The 17,041-nt window shown below is 42.7% G+C and overlaps 1 protein-coding gene across 2 annotated transcripts in view; it reads left to right on the top strand.

Annotated features, from left to right (window-relative positions):
- Positions 1-17,041, top strand: part of SGK1 (serum/glucocorticoid regulated kinase 1) — a 69,793-nt gene that overhangs the window by 45,286 nt on the left and 7,466 nt on the right. The window contains exon 1 of one of the 2 annotated variants that reach the window (XM_054628625.2): positions 16,150-16,476. The exons of the other annotated variant lie outside the window; for it this stretch is intronic. Coding sequence (XP_054484600.1) covers positions 16,239-16,476 — 238 coding nt within the window. The 5' untranslated portion in view covers positions 16,150-16,238. Of the gene's footprint in view, positions 1-16,149; positions 16,477-17,041 lie in introns of those variants that run through there. 2 annotated transcript variants of the gene reach the window in all.

Here is a 17,041-nt window from a genome sequence, read left to right as displayed (position 1 = left end):
CAAGCCTAATTGAAGGATGTTTTTCATGTCAAACTGAGACACAGGCTCTCACCCACTGAGTGTTTGCTGGGCAAAAACAACAACTGCCCCACTTGTGGGCATAGCCGTAGCACACAATGTGCAGCACGCAGGCTCCAGAGGAATTATGCCATGACACAGGGAGGAGAAACAACAGAATTCCAGCAGATCTGTTTAATGGGCTGTCAGACACATTTCAGCATTGACCCGTGGTGTGAGCAGAGCTCTTGTTAGCTACAGCAAGAGTCCTGTGAATGCATCTGAGGGCAAAAGTGGCCACTCAGTGACCCCTGGTCTGTATGCAGAAGAACTGAGCTGTGCACAAAGAGAAGCCTCAGTAGTTTTGGCAAATATAGAATAAATTATGTTGAGCTCACATGCATTCTTCTTACTCTATCTCCTTTATGTCTTGGTGTTCTGCTTTTTTGGAGGGATGGGAAATTCTTTTAATGTACTTTGTTTGTCTTTATTTCCCTTTGCCTAATCATAAGCTTAGATATTATTTACAAATGGAAAGTATACCAGATTAACTTGGATTGTTGGTGCTGAGGTTAAATGACATGTCAGAACTGCATTTAAGCCAAGAAAAAAATTACCCTTAAAAATGCTGTGACTACACAGTGCAAATGTCCCAGTAAAAATAAACTGCTCCTAACATGACAGTAGATGTCTGATCCTGAGGCAGATTTCACTTGGATTTTTAGGGATTTTCTTCCTGCTTCCTATGCCATTTTTGCAACTTTCCCCCCGGGAAAAATCGCAGAAGCCTCTGTCCCCATTAGGAGGAAATCTTTCACTTCCTTGCTTTGATTCTGAATGCTTAATGCTCTTGCTTAATTCCCCTGACCTATAACCAGTCTTGGCTTCTATGCATTAACATTAAATCCTGATCTAGATGATAAACTTTTATGAAACAAGTTTAGAAATTAATATAATTAGCTAAACACAATCAGTCAGTCATGAGATCTCACAGTAGTGTGTGAATGTTGCAAATTACACTGATTCCTAAGCAGTGGTAGCTATAGCTATAATAATTTTTTTTTCTAAAAATATAGGAATCCACACAGGAAAGCTGATTTAACTAATTTGAGTTGTGTTTTCTTCTGCCTGAAGTACACTAAACCAGTGATTACCCCACTTTGAGCTACATGTGCAGTGGGAGAGCTGTTAATGTCCTTTTGTTTGCTCCTGCTCTCTCTGCTACCATGTTATTGTCTTCTCAGTTAAGTCCACAGCTGGCTACACGTGAAACCACATCTGGGGAATGACCCAGTTAAAAATACAGTATTTAGGCACCACTTCTTGGCAGTGGTGATGAGATGGGGATGCTGGCTGCTCTTTTTCTTACCCATGTTAATTGGGTATCCAGGCTAATTTCAGTTAAAGCAGAAAAGTGCTCATGGCTCTGGGACCTTTTCCCAGAGTAGTTGAAGTTTAAGGGCTCTTCTGCCAGGACAGAACTGCCAATTGTAAAGATTAGAATTTCATGCCCATGGCATTTCTCAGTTTAATGAAGCATCAGCTTTTTTTCTACTTTTCCCCTCATCTTTTCCAATAAAGCCCTATTTCCTGACACAAAAGCTAGCTCAATTAAATATGTAATGAAAGTGCTCTAAAGGCAGCTTGAAATTCAGCTTTGCATCTTAGAGAAGAGAATTATTTTACATTTGATTTTTCTTTTAATGCATTAATTTATACACTACAACATGGTAGCAGATCAAAGGTCTAATAAAGCCTAATTGCAGTTAATATACCTGGCTCTCTATGTGTCATACTGAACTTGCACTAAAAAAGAAATGTAACAGTCTGGATTGAAGACATGGGAAGCCCTTCCAGATTTACCTGCAGGACAACCTTGAGCTGATCCTTCAGCCACTGGTGTCAGGCAGGAAGCAGAACTCCATGGAGACTCAGATGCTGCAATATGATGACTTGACGTTCTAAATTTTTTGTGAAAAATTGTGCTTCCAGTACTTCTAGCTCTAAAGAATTTTTCTTAAATAAAAAACCAAAATCATAATTTCCCCTGACTTCAGATCCCTGCAAAGGGGGTGGTGCTGTCACAGTTGTCACTGTTTCTTGTGACAAAGAACAGACAGCGTTCTTCTGACTTACAGGAGAACAGGCTGAGGAGGAGAAGAATCAGTGCCTATCTGCGTCCTTTTCTCTCTCTTGACTATGAAGGAAGACTGGATGAGCTGGGTTTAACTTATTCCTGGAGATATTCAGTAGTGGGGAATCCTCCATGTCCATTTCCTTGGACAGCCCATGTAGATATAAAACAGAACTAAGTATTTGTGGGGTTTAACACTTTATTTGTTTTTAATTTGTATCTTTTCTCACTGATTTATAAATCTGACACCTGACCCACCACACCATATGGTAAAGGAGATCAGCCCCAAATTGGCCAAACCAGAGCCCTGGATGATTTCTTCCAGAGTGTGGCATTAGGTGAAGTTTCCAGAGGATCTGCTACATTGCTGCAGTTGTGGGGGATTAAGGCAAGGGAAGGCAAGAGGATGAAAAAGACATCACTGGAGAAAATAACAGGGTGGTGAGGAGATACCATATCCAGATCTGACCTTTTCTCTTGCCCTAACATTTCCTTCACAGTATCCCTTCCAGACAGTATGCAAACTGTCTTTATTATGTTTGAGGTGCTGTTATGGAACATGCAGATTCCAGCAGGAATCTACATTTTGGCAAGTCCTCCAGGCCTTATAGGAGAGTATCATATGTTTGAAAAGCAGTACAGGGGTCATCATCTACAAGCTTTTTGTGTGTTATGGACACAGCTAAACAATAAATCACACAAATGCATGGGTTGTTGCAAGATTAATAGGGTAAACATCTAGGAAAATGTGACACAGAACAGAAGCCGAGTGTCAGGGGCATCCTGGTTGTTAATTTCTAGTGATTGGCTCCTGCCCAAGGAGAACTATTGCTTTCAGTTTTACAGATATTGAAATAAGCTAATTAAAATGGTCATATTGAATGAAGATCCCACAGGAAAAGATTATATAATTTTTTGTATTTTCTTATGTTGCTTGTAGAAGTGACCTTGACAGTGGGCATGTGCTTATGTTGCTTCTTTACAGGGAAAAAATACAAATTTTTTCTTCAGTAATGGTAGCCCAAAGTTTCTCTGTATTATATTTTTCTGCAATACATTTTGCAAGAAAAATCAGCGTGGCTGCACTTCTCAAAGGGTGAGTGAGGTTTGTCCAGGAAAGGTTTGTCCCTAACCAAGGCAGAACACAGTGTAGCAGCATGCTGGAATCCATCAGCCCTTAGCAGCACACAGCACAAACGGATCAAGTAACAGAACAGCCTGACTGAGGGGACTTTTCATCCTTTTCACACCAATGCAAATGCTCTGAGGTAAATGTGTTTCAGAAGAGAGAAGGGCTAACTAAGGCTTGTTAAGGTTTGTTTCTGATTCCCTTTCAAGGCCCTAGGGTAGAGAAGGCTGTCCCCACATTGCCTCAGGAAAGGGTTGAAAGCTTCTTCAAGGACACCTTCTGCTTCTTCAGCTCCTGCACAGGAGATGAGAGACTTCTGTTCATGTGGAGAAGAAACTATGTTTTAAACTTTTCCATGTAAACTGTGGCAATGACTGATGTCTAAGACTTTTGGAAAACCTCAGAAATCTTCCCACTTCTCAGAAATTTGTGGACTAAGGGGTGTGATCTCAGTCAGTGCCATATATTCATTTTAAATTGTTTTAACAATCACAGTGCTCTTTGATATCCTCTGTAATCTCAAGCAGATACTTTTATATGCATTGTCACTGTACATCTCAGAAGGTGATTTGTAAATCTGTTCAGTGGTGAGGGAAATGAATTAAAAGCCTTTTATTATAATCAGAATTTAATATGGTCTAGCAAAATTGCTTAGTTTACCTGAGATATGCTATCATTTTTATTTAGTCTATCACATCGTTCCAACAGCGTTGTCTTGAAATAATTACTGAAGAATACAAGCTCTCATCAGGGTAAAACACAGCAGCATAAACTCATTTACTGCAAATTAAAACAGATGGGAAATTGCTGTTGCTTTTAATATGGCTGGACAAAAAATAAGATTGCAAATCTGTTAAAAGAAAATGCAAAACTGTGGCTTACAATCTGTCCTAAACAAAGTATTTACAGCACCCCAGTAAAAATAAGTGAATTTATTCATACCAAGGAATTAGAAACTTTAAAAGAAACACCTCTCCATAAAAAATCATTGGATGCCTGTAGACAGCCCCAGGGGGAAAAAATAATTGAACAAAGATTTCATTAGAATAACTCAGAGAAAAGACACAAATATTGAAACAGCAAATAAAGAAGGTTCATTCTAGAAGCTATACATCACTACATGGATGTGAATCATCCCACTAAAACTAAGAAGGCTGCTCGTCTACCTAAAAATAAAAACCAGTGTCTGCACCAGTTTGTAGAACGAGGAGTGTACATTCTAACACAGAGTGACCTGCCATGGCCTGGGCTCTATGGATACCCTTTAAGCTCAAGACCAGCCTGGCTGGGGGAACAGAGGTATCTTCATGCACACAAACTTTTTCCTTCTAGGTCTGTTAGTACATAACAGATGTATCAGAATCTCCAGAATCCCAACACAGTTTTAACAACAGAAAGTACAGGTTCTGCTCTGCTGGGCACATTTCCTGGGCTCTCAGCATTGTGCTCTGCCTGCACATCTTCCAGCACTTGAACAAATGTAGATTTGAAAGGGAGTAAAAATTGAAGGCACACTGTCTGTATGAGATGTATTTCATTTAAAGCAAGAGTTAGAGGTGTTCTCCTTATTACCAGAATTACCTTAGCAGTTCTAGTTGGTTTATATGATCCTTCACTTAAAAAAAAGAAAAGTATATTCTTCTTCTTCCCATTCAGGAGGGATTGGCTAAATGAGGGACAACATGAAGAACTCTACATTAAGTGTTTTGAGGGAACAAATACATGGTTTTGGTGTTATAGCGTTGTTTAGAGGGCCCTTGTGGATCACCCATCCCACTCCAAGGCCAGACTATGATCAGTGCTGGAGCAGGTCAATGTGGATTTAGTTGGGTCAAGGCTTGGAAACCTCCAGGGATAGAGTTTCCTCCAGCTCTCAAAACAACCTGTATCCAGGCTGCTCTATGCTCTAGGTGGGCATTTTGTTTCCTAATGGCCAAGCTGAACACTCATCTTGCTGCCATTGCCCCCTCTTGCACCTTGTCACCACTGGGAAGAGTTTGGTTCTGATGTCATTGTAGCTTTTGATCATGAAATCATAGGCTGCTGTTCAAGTGCCTTTGACCTCCTCTTCATCAGATGCTCAGATGCATGCTCAGATGCTCCTCTTCACCAGATGCATCAAGCTCAGCTCTTCAGCCTCTCCTCAGTGCTCCTGTGCACTAGAACCTTAATAGCCTTTCACTCTGGCTCCCTCCATTTTCTTAACACCTTTCATGAGGTGGGTGGCCAAAACTGTCCCACTTTCCAAATCCTACTTGACTTCACCCTGTGAAATAATAACATGAGAAATGATCTCAAATGATTTTGAAGATGACTTTGTCTCATAATGTCACACTGAAGGTGACTGTAGCTGATGATGCTGCCTTCAGAGAGCTGGTTTCAATTTGAAGCAGCCAGTAAGAAAGAAAGGCCTGAGAGAAAAGAAGGTGAAATGAAGAAGCAGATTAGGCCAAAAATATCACTCCAGGGAGTAGTGGAAATGCTGGAAAGAAGACAGAGGACAAAAACAAAGCTGAAAAAGAAAACATGACAAAGACCAAGGGAGCAGTATAGGAAATTACACCATAACACTTTTGTTACACTGCGATCCAGACAAATGTACACTAATATCATCTACTTAGCAAATGGGGATGGGTCAAGTTTGAAATCATTTAAGCTAAGAAGTTTCATTCTCCAGAGAGGGGAAAGCCAATGGCAAAAAGAGTCCTCCAAATAATTGTCTTGCTCTATATCATTGAGCATGCTGCTTAGGAGCTTCATGATGACAGCCCTTGAAATATATCTTTCATTTATTTCAGTCCCTTTATAAGTCTGCAGGAGAATTACATTCCTGTTTTGGAGCGGAATGTCCAAAATATCCTCTGTTAGGGATTTTGTCTCAGCTTTCTGTGCTGCTCACTTGTACGAGCATACCCAAACTCACCTCTGCCAGCTGACTGAGGAATGACTTAATAAGGGGAATCAATCTGGAATTTGAATTGGCCCTCCTAGAAATGCTATTTGAAGTCTTCCAAAACAATGAACAAATTGTCCATACAAGGACTTCCTCTAAAAATTACTTCATTGCATTTAGGGCAGTACACTACCCTCCCCACAACTGTGCAAACATCTGACTAACAGCAACTTGCTCAAGATAAAATGAATAAGCAGAACTTCACTTTACACAAGAAGAACTGTCACATTTTTGGACTTTTTCCTGGGTTCTGAAAAAAAAATATCACATGACAAAACCAAAGGAGTGAACAGCCCTGACATCACGAGGTCTGTCAGTGTACTCCAGACTAGATAATGTTTACAGAAAGATGATGAGGACTAAATTTCTATCCTGTCAAAGCTGTGCATGGTAAAGAAATGCCTTGGCAGGCAGGATCAGAAAGGGCTTTCATCGTGTTCGCACCTTGCTGCTGTGCATATTTCCCTGGAGTTTTTGTAGCACAGATGTATCCCAGAGTTTTTGGAGGTAAAAGAGAACAAATTTCTCTCAGAAAATACAGCCTGGAAATAGCTTTCTCTTTTTATAGAAGCCAGAGCATTGTTTATTGATTCTTGCAGCCCAGAATGGCTCTACAACACTGCTATTTCCGTGGGATGTTGTGTTTGTGCGACCTGCCTTCAGCTGTTGTGCCGTGTTGCTATGTGCAAAGGCTGACAGCTGGTGTGTTTCGCTCCAAATTAGTGCCTGCCTTTCACTCCAGAGTGAAGTAATACCTAAACACAGGGCCAGATTCCAGCTCTCTATGGAAATGCCCCCAAAACAAGTGAAAATACTACCAAAACACATGCTTTGTACCCATTTCCTGATCAGTCACACGATACTTCCTCTTTCTATATGGAGTTCCCCACTCACTCCCACATTAGTTCCCTTTTTTTTTTTTTCCTTTCTTAGCAGTCTAAACATTTCACATTGTGAAAAGAATTCAGCATCTCAGCAGTTCCACATTTCTTGTAAGCTGGCCCCACAGAAGTGTCAGGATGCTGAGCCATGCTCTGGATGATGGCATATAGCCTGGAAGCCTGCATTTCTTCCTGTGGAGCAAATTCAGAGTAAAATGGGATTTTGAAATCTATTTCAAGATCTCCTGTGAAAAGGACGGTGTCTCACAAAGCAGGACTTTTTACAAGTTGATAGCTGTAATATATTGATAAAATAGTTTTTAATCAGTTTAGCATTCTTAAATTGCTTAAGGAGCATTTGAATTGCCTCTTTGTTCCAAGCAAAGGTTCTCATGGTCCAGGACCTCATCTCCAGTAATGGTTCATGTTAGATACCATTCAGAGATGTCTCACAGTCTTTGACAGAGCTAGAACATCAGTTGGTGACCTAAAACAATAGCTGCAATATTTTTTTCTAAGTAATCAGTAAAGCAAAAGAAACATGGAAATAAATGAAATAATATTCTCAAAACACTCTTGATAAAGGCAAGTGAGTGGATGCCCAAGGCTTAGCTTCATTATATGTTTTTTTGTGAATTTGAATATTATAGCTGCGCTGCACAAGGTGATCCATTGATAGTTTTGTAAAAAACTAAATAATCTCTAAATTACAGGGATTAGGACTTCAGAGACACTGTTAAAGGCACAAGATACTGACAAATGCCCAGAGAAGTTTATGCCCTTTCCTGGCAGCCACAAATAGGCTTATACAACAAAGTGGGACCTGATGTATCTGTCTAATAATCTTCTTCAATATTTAAAACCACCACATCTGAGAATAAAAATGCATATAAAGACAAAACACTCATTACATTAATGAAATAATGTTGGTTCTCACAGTTTCTAACCTTATAATAGACTTTCCTCTACTCTGAGAACAAAACACATTTTCTTGTTAAGCTGTTTTTAACAAATATGTTCACTAGTTCATTAGTCATTACTGTACATACAAGTATCTTTCAGTGAGCACAAATGCTTGAATAGGAGTCATTTTATATTATTCTATGATAGGAGTAATTTTATATTTTCTATGACTCACACAGCCAAAGTGGCTTGGAAATTCACTAGCTGTGGTTGCAGCACGTAAAGACAAACATACTTGAAATAATCAAGGCGAATGCTCTGGGGTTTCAGTACTTACAGACCTTTCATCAGTGTGACCTGAGACTACATGAAAGAGTTGAAAGTTCTGTGTATGCTGCTCAACAGAGTTAAACAATCTAGAATAAATATGTATTAAATTAAATGCACAATCACACCTATATATATGTATATGTACATAATACTAAATATGAGAAAACTGTGGTCCATAAAAAGTACTTCACAATGCTATCTCCAGACAAAGCTGAGCATACTTTACTACCCTGTAATATCTATTTTGAAACAGATATAGTGAAATCAAAATAGGATTAGGCAGATATAGAGTTACTACTCAGCTGAATCTGGCATAGGCAGATCACTGCATATTTCATAATTTCGTATCTCAAACACCGGCACTAACACTTTTTCTTCCTTTCTGAGAAATGTCTTTCCTTTCTGTGGCCTGTGTCTGCCACTAAGCACTAAGGAACTCAAAACTGTGGATCAGGTAAAAAACAGAGTGCTACTTTCAAACCTCATCAAACTTGGGAGAAGACAGCATTTTACTTTGATCCCAAGTACAATAGTTGTGATTTAAACCACTCTTTTGAGTCAGTCAGTCTGGGTCAGTCACCAAAGGAGCAAAACTGCTGTCTGGTTTTGCTTTGTAGGAGGTGGGCTATATGTCCAATGAGTTGAGCATGGGATTGAAAGTCACAAGCCTCACAAACTGTTTATTCTATTTCAAGCTCATCATATGACAGTGACCTAAGTCATCCAACTTCCCCATCGCCTCATTCTTTAAAATGTCGCTGCTAATATTTGCCAGTTTGAAGGTTTAAAGCGCTCAGGATAAAAGCATGCATAAGTAAAAATCTTTGCTGAGTGAAAGTCATGAATAACAGCATTGGTCAGAGAGTTCCCTATAACTACAGAGAAATCCACAATGCTATGCTTTGCAAGTGACTAAATGCTGCCATTGGCAACTAAATTATGCTTAGCCTTTCTGCATTCAAGCTTTACATTTGCCCTCAGTGGTTCATCTGTCTACACTAGTGCTGAACACCAAAGGCAGAAAGTCTTGTTTTCAACCTCCTATCTCATTGGACAGTACTTTGCTTAATCTCTTATGTTTTAATTTCTTCACCTGGCACTTTATCTGTTTTTCTAAAGAACTCTACTGTCAACAAAATACAACCTGCTTAGTAATGTTTCCTATATTGCAGCAAGCTAAGGCATGTTCACAACGAGGCAGAGTTTCAGGACTTAATTTTTCTGATGCTCTAGTAAAAATATATAGAGATTGTTGAGTCTCTCACATTCTTTCTTCCCTAAAATCCCTAAAATAAAATTCTATAGTGTTATTAAGCTTGTCTTGTGTGAAAGATCGAAAGATCATTATATTCAGCTAGGCAGAGAGGTGTTGTGGTCATCTCACTGAAGGTATAGAGATTAGTGTCACACTGAGAATTATGTACCAGCCACACTGCATTCACCAGCAGTTCAATAAGATAAACCTGCTCTTCCCCTTTCCTGCATGCAAGCATTTTCTGAAAAAAAATTCATATTATAAGGTTCTGATGGGAGCATTCTAGAAGTATCACAACTACTTGGAGCATGGCACACTTGCAAATCTGTATTCCTTTTTTTAAAAAAGTTTAAAATAACACTGCAGTGAAGGCATATAAGATCAATAACACTATGCCTTGCCCACTAAGTGGGCTGGGACATGTCTGCCTCCAGCTTCAGCTGTGCCAGCTGAAGAGGCTGTGCCCAGCTGCTCATCACCTGGCTGACTAATGCAAGTCAGTGGGAGCTCCCACATGGAGATCTGCCAGCTGATCCAAGGGTTGGTAACACCCACCATGTGGGTGCTGATGAACAGATGCACATGCATGGGGGTGCAGATGCCTTTGCTGAAGGCTGGAAAGGTCATATACTCACAGCCTGTGGTCCACTGCATGACTGTGCATGGGTGAGTGTCTGTGCTTGTCAAATCTCCTGATTCTTATCCTTGAACTAGATGAAAATTTGGAGATAGTTAAATATGAGTTAAGAGGAAGAGACAAGAAATGTCAGAGGAAAGGTTGTTGGACATGATATACATAGCAGCAAATGCAAGAGTTGTTACACAGACAGCCAGGTTATATGTTCCAGCATCTTCTCTTGGTCTTGAAGCCTAGTAAATCTATGGACAAAACACCTGAGCTTTTCTTTGTAGAGTCACACAAAGCAATTACAAAAAACTAAAGGCAATTTCTAGCAAAGTAAATAAAACCCGTATCAAAGGTTTCCAATTTACTTTGGTAAAGGTGTTAAAAAAATGGGCTAACTGGAACACTACAAAGAGATTCACAGTGCAGTGAATGACTGAACAGGTTTGAAAATGGCATCTAGAAATGAAAAGAGAAATTAATGCTGGGAATGTTTGTGGCTTTTTCCTTCTGTATCTGCCTATGAAACAGCTGTGGGATTTCTTAGTCTTACTGTAATATTCTTTGTGATGATCATATGCTGTGGGAAAAGCACTTTCCTGGCATTTCCAACATGTTGGATGGCGGCAGGTGATGCTACCAGTTGCCAGTTCAATGGGAATATGGTTATACTTCCTTCCTTCCCCACAAATCTAGATTCAGGTCCTTCCTGCAACAACAGCCTTTTAGGTGCCAGTGCTCCAAAGTCCCCCATTTTTCACTGTGATGGGTAGCTCCTGCTGGGAAGGGAGCCAGGGCTATAGTAATATCAGATATCTCAGTGGCATTCCTCCAAGGTACAGCAAATGCCTCCACTGCCTGCTCTGGCTCTTGCCATCCAAAACTGTCTGTTTACAATGTATGTAAACCTTACAAATAAGGTTGGCACATAGGGAATATATATTGTTGTACAGTAATCATAATCCAGATACTAGCATGGGAGAAAGTTAGCTCTGCATTCAGTTTTTGGTGCTGCCCCAGATCTCCCTCAGATGAGACATATTGTCTACCCTGTGGTTCAATTCCCACCTTTGTAAAATAGAACTAATATTTTCACATCTCTCTGAGATTATATCAGGCACAGTGCAATGCAAGATAATGTCAATTAATTTCAAGAAAACTGGTATGTCTTGTATATCCACTCAACACACAACCACACAGGGCTGCTGGCTGGAAGACAACATGTATAATCCAACCTTGAGGAGCACTATGGAGAGTTATAACAATGTTACAAGTATTCTTTCAGGTCCATAACTAGACTGGACTAAGGTTGGGAATCTCTGGCTCTGGCTAACATATGTGGTGTTTACACTTGCCACAGGATTTTTTCTTTTATGTAAATATATATAGGTCAGAAATAAAATAACCAGCTCTCTCAGCATACATAGACAAAATTACTCTTTAAAGTGATTCCACATCTTTTACATGTAAAACTTCAGAAATAAGAAAGAAAAATCCACAATTCAAATCAGCCTCTACTTATCTGTGGGTTTCAAGACCAAACTCCTTCAAATAAACAGTAGACGCTGCCTTATTCAGGCCACAGATGCAGAGTTGCCTTCAGGGTGCTTATCTGTCTCTTCTGACCAAGGAGGGTACATTTGGTGACCATGTGCCTAACTTGAGTACCAAGACCTAAGGAAAGTAAATATATTGTGAATGAATATATAAATATTTTTACTCCATTTTGGACCAGTTACCTAGGGCAAAATTAACACTTCTTCCCTTACTCCCTATCTTAGATGAATTAGTCTACACTCAGAAATGCTGTAACAACCCTACATTTATCTGGGTTCTGCAAGAGACCCAATATCTTCTAAAATTATAAATCACTAAGCACAAATCACTATAGATAACCCCCTATTCATCATGCATATTTTGCATCCTTCTGCCCAGGACACCCTTTAACACTTCTTGAAAGAAAACGTCCTACAAATAATAAGGAATATCGAAACTCAGTGTGATGGCAAGAGACACAATGGTATCACCAAGAGGAAAATCATTGACACCTGGCAGTGAGTGTCTTCCTTTATCAGGCCTCTGTTTTCACATTGCCAAGAATCGAACTTGTTTTGAGTTAGGACCCAGCTGAACTTCTCTCTGGCAAAAATTCCTCTCTTTGACAAATTCCCTCACTATTTACATCATTTAGTACCTTATCTTCAATGTTGCTGGAAGACTTACAGACTTAAAGAGATCTTTTCTTTCAAGATAATGAACTGATGATGATGACAATCATGATGATGGGGGTTTTGTACACACATAAAGGACATTGAGATATCATGATAGCCAACACCTAGTGGAACACTAGATGAAGAGATAAGAGAAAAGGAGATGACCCCATAGCTAGGTTAGTTCAACTGACATTTGTATTTCAGGACATCTATTTCATGCAAGACTTTCAAGGAAACTTGTTCAGATTATGCCCTTGTCAGAAAATGCATAAATGCCCTTCTGCTATTATCCTTTAAAAACCAGTTTTGGAAGAAAAAGTCTGAGTGTGGGAGTCAGCTGACAGTGTAGACTTACACTGTTCATTCTGGAGCTCCTCACATAAGGCTGCCTTGTGACCAAAGGAAACCAGCAGACTGAACTCATAGCATCACTAAGAATGTTCATTTTTCTCATGACTTGTTTTTCATCACTTTTCCATCATATGTTTTCACCTCCTTTTCCATATTAGCTCTATTCAGTTCTGCTAAGACCAGATCCTGTGCAGTCACAGCACATTAAATTTCATAATATCAATAATGAATTTAAGTATCTGTCATCCAGTGCAGTTTTATGAGGACTCTAAGCTAGACAGACTACACAATACTGCAAAGACTTTTACTAACCTTGGGGTGGCACACTCCCAGGAAGACACGCTCAGGGGAAGGCATACAAACACAGTTTTCCTGCAGTCATCCCTCTCTGATTGCTACAGGCTGAAATACCTGCAACATTTACTCATAAAGTCACGGCGACAACTGTGTTAGACTCAAATCCATGTGTTGGGACTAAAATGGAGCTCAGGGCATTGTTTATCAGCTATTATAACTAGAGGTCAGTTCATCTAAAGAATGCTGTAATTTTCCACTGGTTTCTACAAGGATGGGAATTACTTTTTTTTTTTCACAGCACAGCCCTGCATCACTCTGTGATCCTGTGAGCATAATCCCTTGGCACTAAAGCCTCTTACTGACAATGCAGTAAACCTGCTCTGTGGGCATCAGAAAAGGGAAATAAAAGATGTTCCAAATTTGTATTTCACAAAATATGACACTGAAATCAATTAGATGTTTCCAGATCAATAGGGGCTTCAGTCAATAAACCTCCTGTCAACACAATGTCTAGAAGACCTGTTGACAGCATTTGAAAGCTCCTGATTTAAAATCTCTGTTGGGGTTGTCATTAAAGCTGTTACTCAGTTACTTATCTGTTCGCAGACACCATTTGTGGGGGCAGCATGAAGGTCTTGACTGAAAGTTTTGGCTGTTGCACATAAAACTTAATTACGAGGTCAGAGACTTTTGTTCAGGATATACAGGAGGAAAATAAAAGCTTCTGAAATTTTGCTTCAGAGGACAGATGCTGTTAAAGAGTGCCATTGTCTTCTATAGTTGGGGGCTGTGTCATTCCTGCAGTTCAAACCCTGAACTTCATCTTCATTTAATTAACCCAAAGCCAAATACTGCTGAAAATATTTGCAGAATTTGAAGAAGTTTCCTTCCAGAGTCAGCCAAGTAATTCTAGGAACCTGCTGTATCCTAAGGTCTTGATTCAGCAAGATAAGTAAGCAGGAATTCATTTATTCAGCATTGAATTCATTGCCAAACTGAAGTTCAGAAGCTATCAGAGAATTGAATTCCTGAAGGATTGAGGCACTGAGTTCCAAATCAGACAATGAGGACCAGTACAGAATCAGAAGGGAGCTCACAGGTTCATGTGGGCTGCTGAAGCCTCCGACCTTCCTGAAGGGCAAGAGGGAGAAGTTTCTGTGTGCCCCGAAAGCAGTGTCAGGCAGGACTAACACCTGCCTGCCTACCACTGAGGAATAAGCCCTGCAAACAGCAAGGCTTTTTTAGGAAGACGAATTTACACAGCTCAACTACTGCTGAATGTGCTTTGAAGTGCTTTGAGCAATACAGGCCCACGCTAGTGATGAGCTGCTGTTTGTTCTTTAAGATAAATCAATTCACATCCCTCCTGGCTTTACATCAGGTATGTCCCAATCTCTGAGTCAGCAGGACCCTGGGGTGACCCATACCAGTAAGCCAGCATGTTTGTGTCTGCTCTGCCCTCTGCCCAAGTGTTCCAAGGCTCCAGCAGAGTCTGTGTCTTTCTGCATCTCTCACAGCCTGGATGCGGGGCTGTTTTGAACGCTGTCATGGTGAAGAGCTTGATGAGCAAGTGTTTACCTAGTGCTACTTTTGCATGGAATACATGTACTTGGCAGAGCCAAATGCTTCACATTAGGTTACAAATCAAATCAGTTCTCTTCCTTCTTGCCAGTGAGCAGCAGTTCCTGGAGTTTTCTGGTACAAATAAAACAGTATCATGCCACTCAGAAGTGCAGTATAAGATTGTCAGAAGGTGAGTATGTGCCCAAAGTCCATACAGGTCAGTTTGGGTTACTGGGTTAGCTGGTCACTTACCATTATCTAATATTGCAATATGACATGAGAAGGAAAAAACAGGCAACTATTCAAGGATATGCTTCAACCCATCCCTGGCTTACAGGGATTTGTGGTACGGGAACATTTCAGGTCAGACATGCTGCCTGTGTAGTTAAATCTTGGGTGTTTTTTTCCTACTTGCATCCGTTCTTTACCTCACCCACTCTTTTGGAGTGTGCACATCCTGGGCCAAAGAGTTTTATAAACTTTTAGTATTTTGTTTGTGGAGTCTCCCTTTCCCTTTTATTTTCAGCATCTACCCTCTTCTTTATTATTATTCATTTTGCTTTGAAAAACTCTTAATTTAGAATTTCAGGACAGTTTGTCAATTTTTTAAGCTGAGTAACATGAGTGTGGAACATCACTGTGATTCTTTGATTCTTTTCCTGTATTTACTTTTTAGCTGTACAGCCCTAAGACATTGTCTATACAAATTTTTGATGCGATTTATTGAGATACTCTGATGCTGTCCTGCAAGACTTGGCATCTGAGAAATGGGATCTTTGATTACTTGTTCCTTTGTTGTGCTCTCTCCTGCCTTTTAACTCTTGAGGTTTGCTGCCGTCATTGTAAGGAAAAGTTTAAAAATGCAACTTAAGGACACCCCGGGCTTTGGAGAACCCAGTTATGAATTGCTTAAAACGCTGCATAACTTTAACTAAAAAAATAATAATAATTCGCCCCTTGGGCGACATTCCTGCCTTCCACGTTAAAAACATCGCTGCTACGAGGCACCTCGAACACGGGGAGGGGGCGAGGGCCGTGCCGGGTGCGGGAGCCGGCAGGTGGGTGCCGCACGGAGGGACAGGACAGCGGCTTCCCGCGGCGGGGCGCGGCCGGGGTGCGCGGCGCCGGCCCGGGCGGTGGCGGGCGGCGGGGGAGCGGTGCCGCGCGGGCGGGCGGGGGGCGCCGCCGGGGCGCTGCCGGCGGAAGGCGCAGGGTGCCAGGTCGGAGCGGGGCGCCGGTCCCGCCCCGGCGCTATCCGGCCGCCGGGGAAGCCCGGCCGGGAGCCGCAGCCCCGCGCCCCCCGCGGGCAGCAGCAGCCCCCGCCCCGCCGCTGCCCGTGCCGGACGGGAGGGGAGGGGGCGCAGGACCCGCGCTGTGGGTGCGCGGCCGCTCGCACCGCGCCCTGGCCGGGGAGCGTGGGCAGCGCCAGCTTCCGTGGGGCAGGGCCGGCTGCGGCCGGCAGGTCAGGGAGGGCCGGAGCGGCCCCCCCGCCCCGCTCCGCCCGTGCGTGTGTTTGTGTGCGCGCCGATTACAGTAATTTTGAGGGTGATGTTGCAACGGGGCAGAGTGTGCGGGGCGGCCCGTGCTGAACTTTATAACGCTCCCGCATGTCAGCCGCCCTCGATAGCGCGTCCATAAAGGGGTCAGCGGGAGCGCCGGCCGGCCTCGCCGCCCTCGCCGCCTCCCTCCTGCCTGCGGGCCGCCCGGCCAGGAAGGGGAGTTATTCGGGATTGCAGCAGCGGCCGGGAGCGGGAGCCCAGGCACAGCCTCCGCGCCGCCGCGCCGCTCCCGGGGTCCCGGCAGGCAGCAAGATGAGGGGCAAAGAGGAGAAGTCGTCGCTGAAAGGTGGGTTCACCGCTCCGCCCTGGCAGGAGAACTGTTCTCCACGGGGAAAAGAACCCTCCCAGCAGCGGGGTCCCCGCGCGGCGATGCACCGGGGGATACAGGCGGGTGCGTGCGGGGGACAGCCGAGGCAGCGCTTGGCACGAACAGAAGCCAGGTGACTTGGCGAGAGCAGCGGAATCCTTGCAAAGAGACCGACGCAGAGCGGGGGCGAGGACGCTGGTGTAGCCGGCTGGAGCGGGGGCGCTTGCGGGCGGCGTGGGGGGCCGCGGCTGAGCCGGCAGGACGGCAGTGGGTGTCAGCCTCTGGCAAGCTGTGTAGAACTGCGGGTGGGTAGCGCCGGAGACTGGGAGCCGCTTGCCTCTGTGCACAGCCGGCAGAAACGTGCCGCTGGTCATCGTCTTGTAGCCTGGAGATGCCAGCAGGCAGGAGGGGCAGGGGACGGGGACTCTGGTGACCCTCCAAACTGTGGATCTCGAGTGTTTTTTAACAGCAATACTCTGAAAACAGTTCGAAGGGACAGAGACAACTGTCTGCGTCTCTTTCAATCTATCAAGCGGGGTTTTTT

The sequence above is a fragment of the Agelaius phoeniceus genome, chromosome 3 (genome assembly GCF_051311805.1).
Source record: "Agelaius phoeniceus isolate bAgePho1 chromosome 3, bAgePho1.hap1, whole genome shotgun sequence".
NCBI classification, from domain to species: Eukaryota; Metazoa; Chordata; class Aves; order Passeriformes; family Icteridae; genus Agelaius; species Agelaius phoeniceus.
This window is presented reverse-complemented; position numbering and strand designations above follow the sequence as displayed.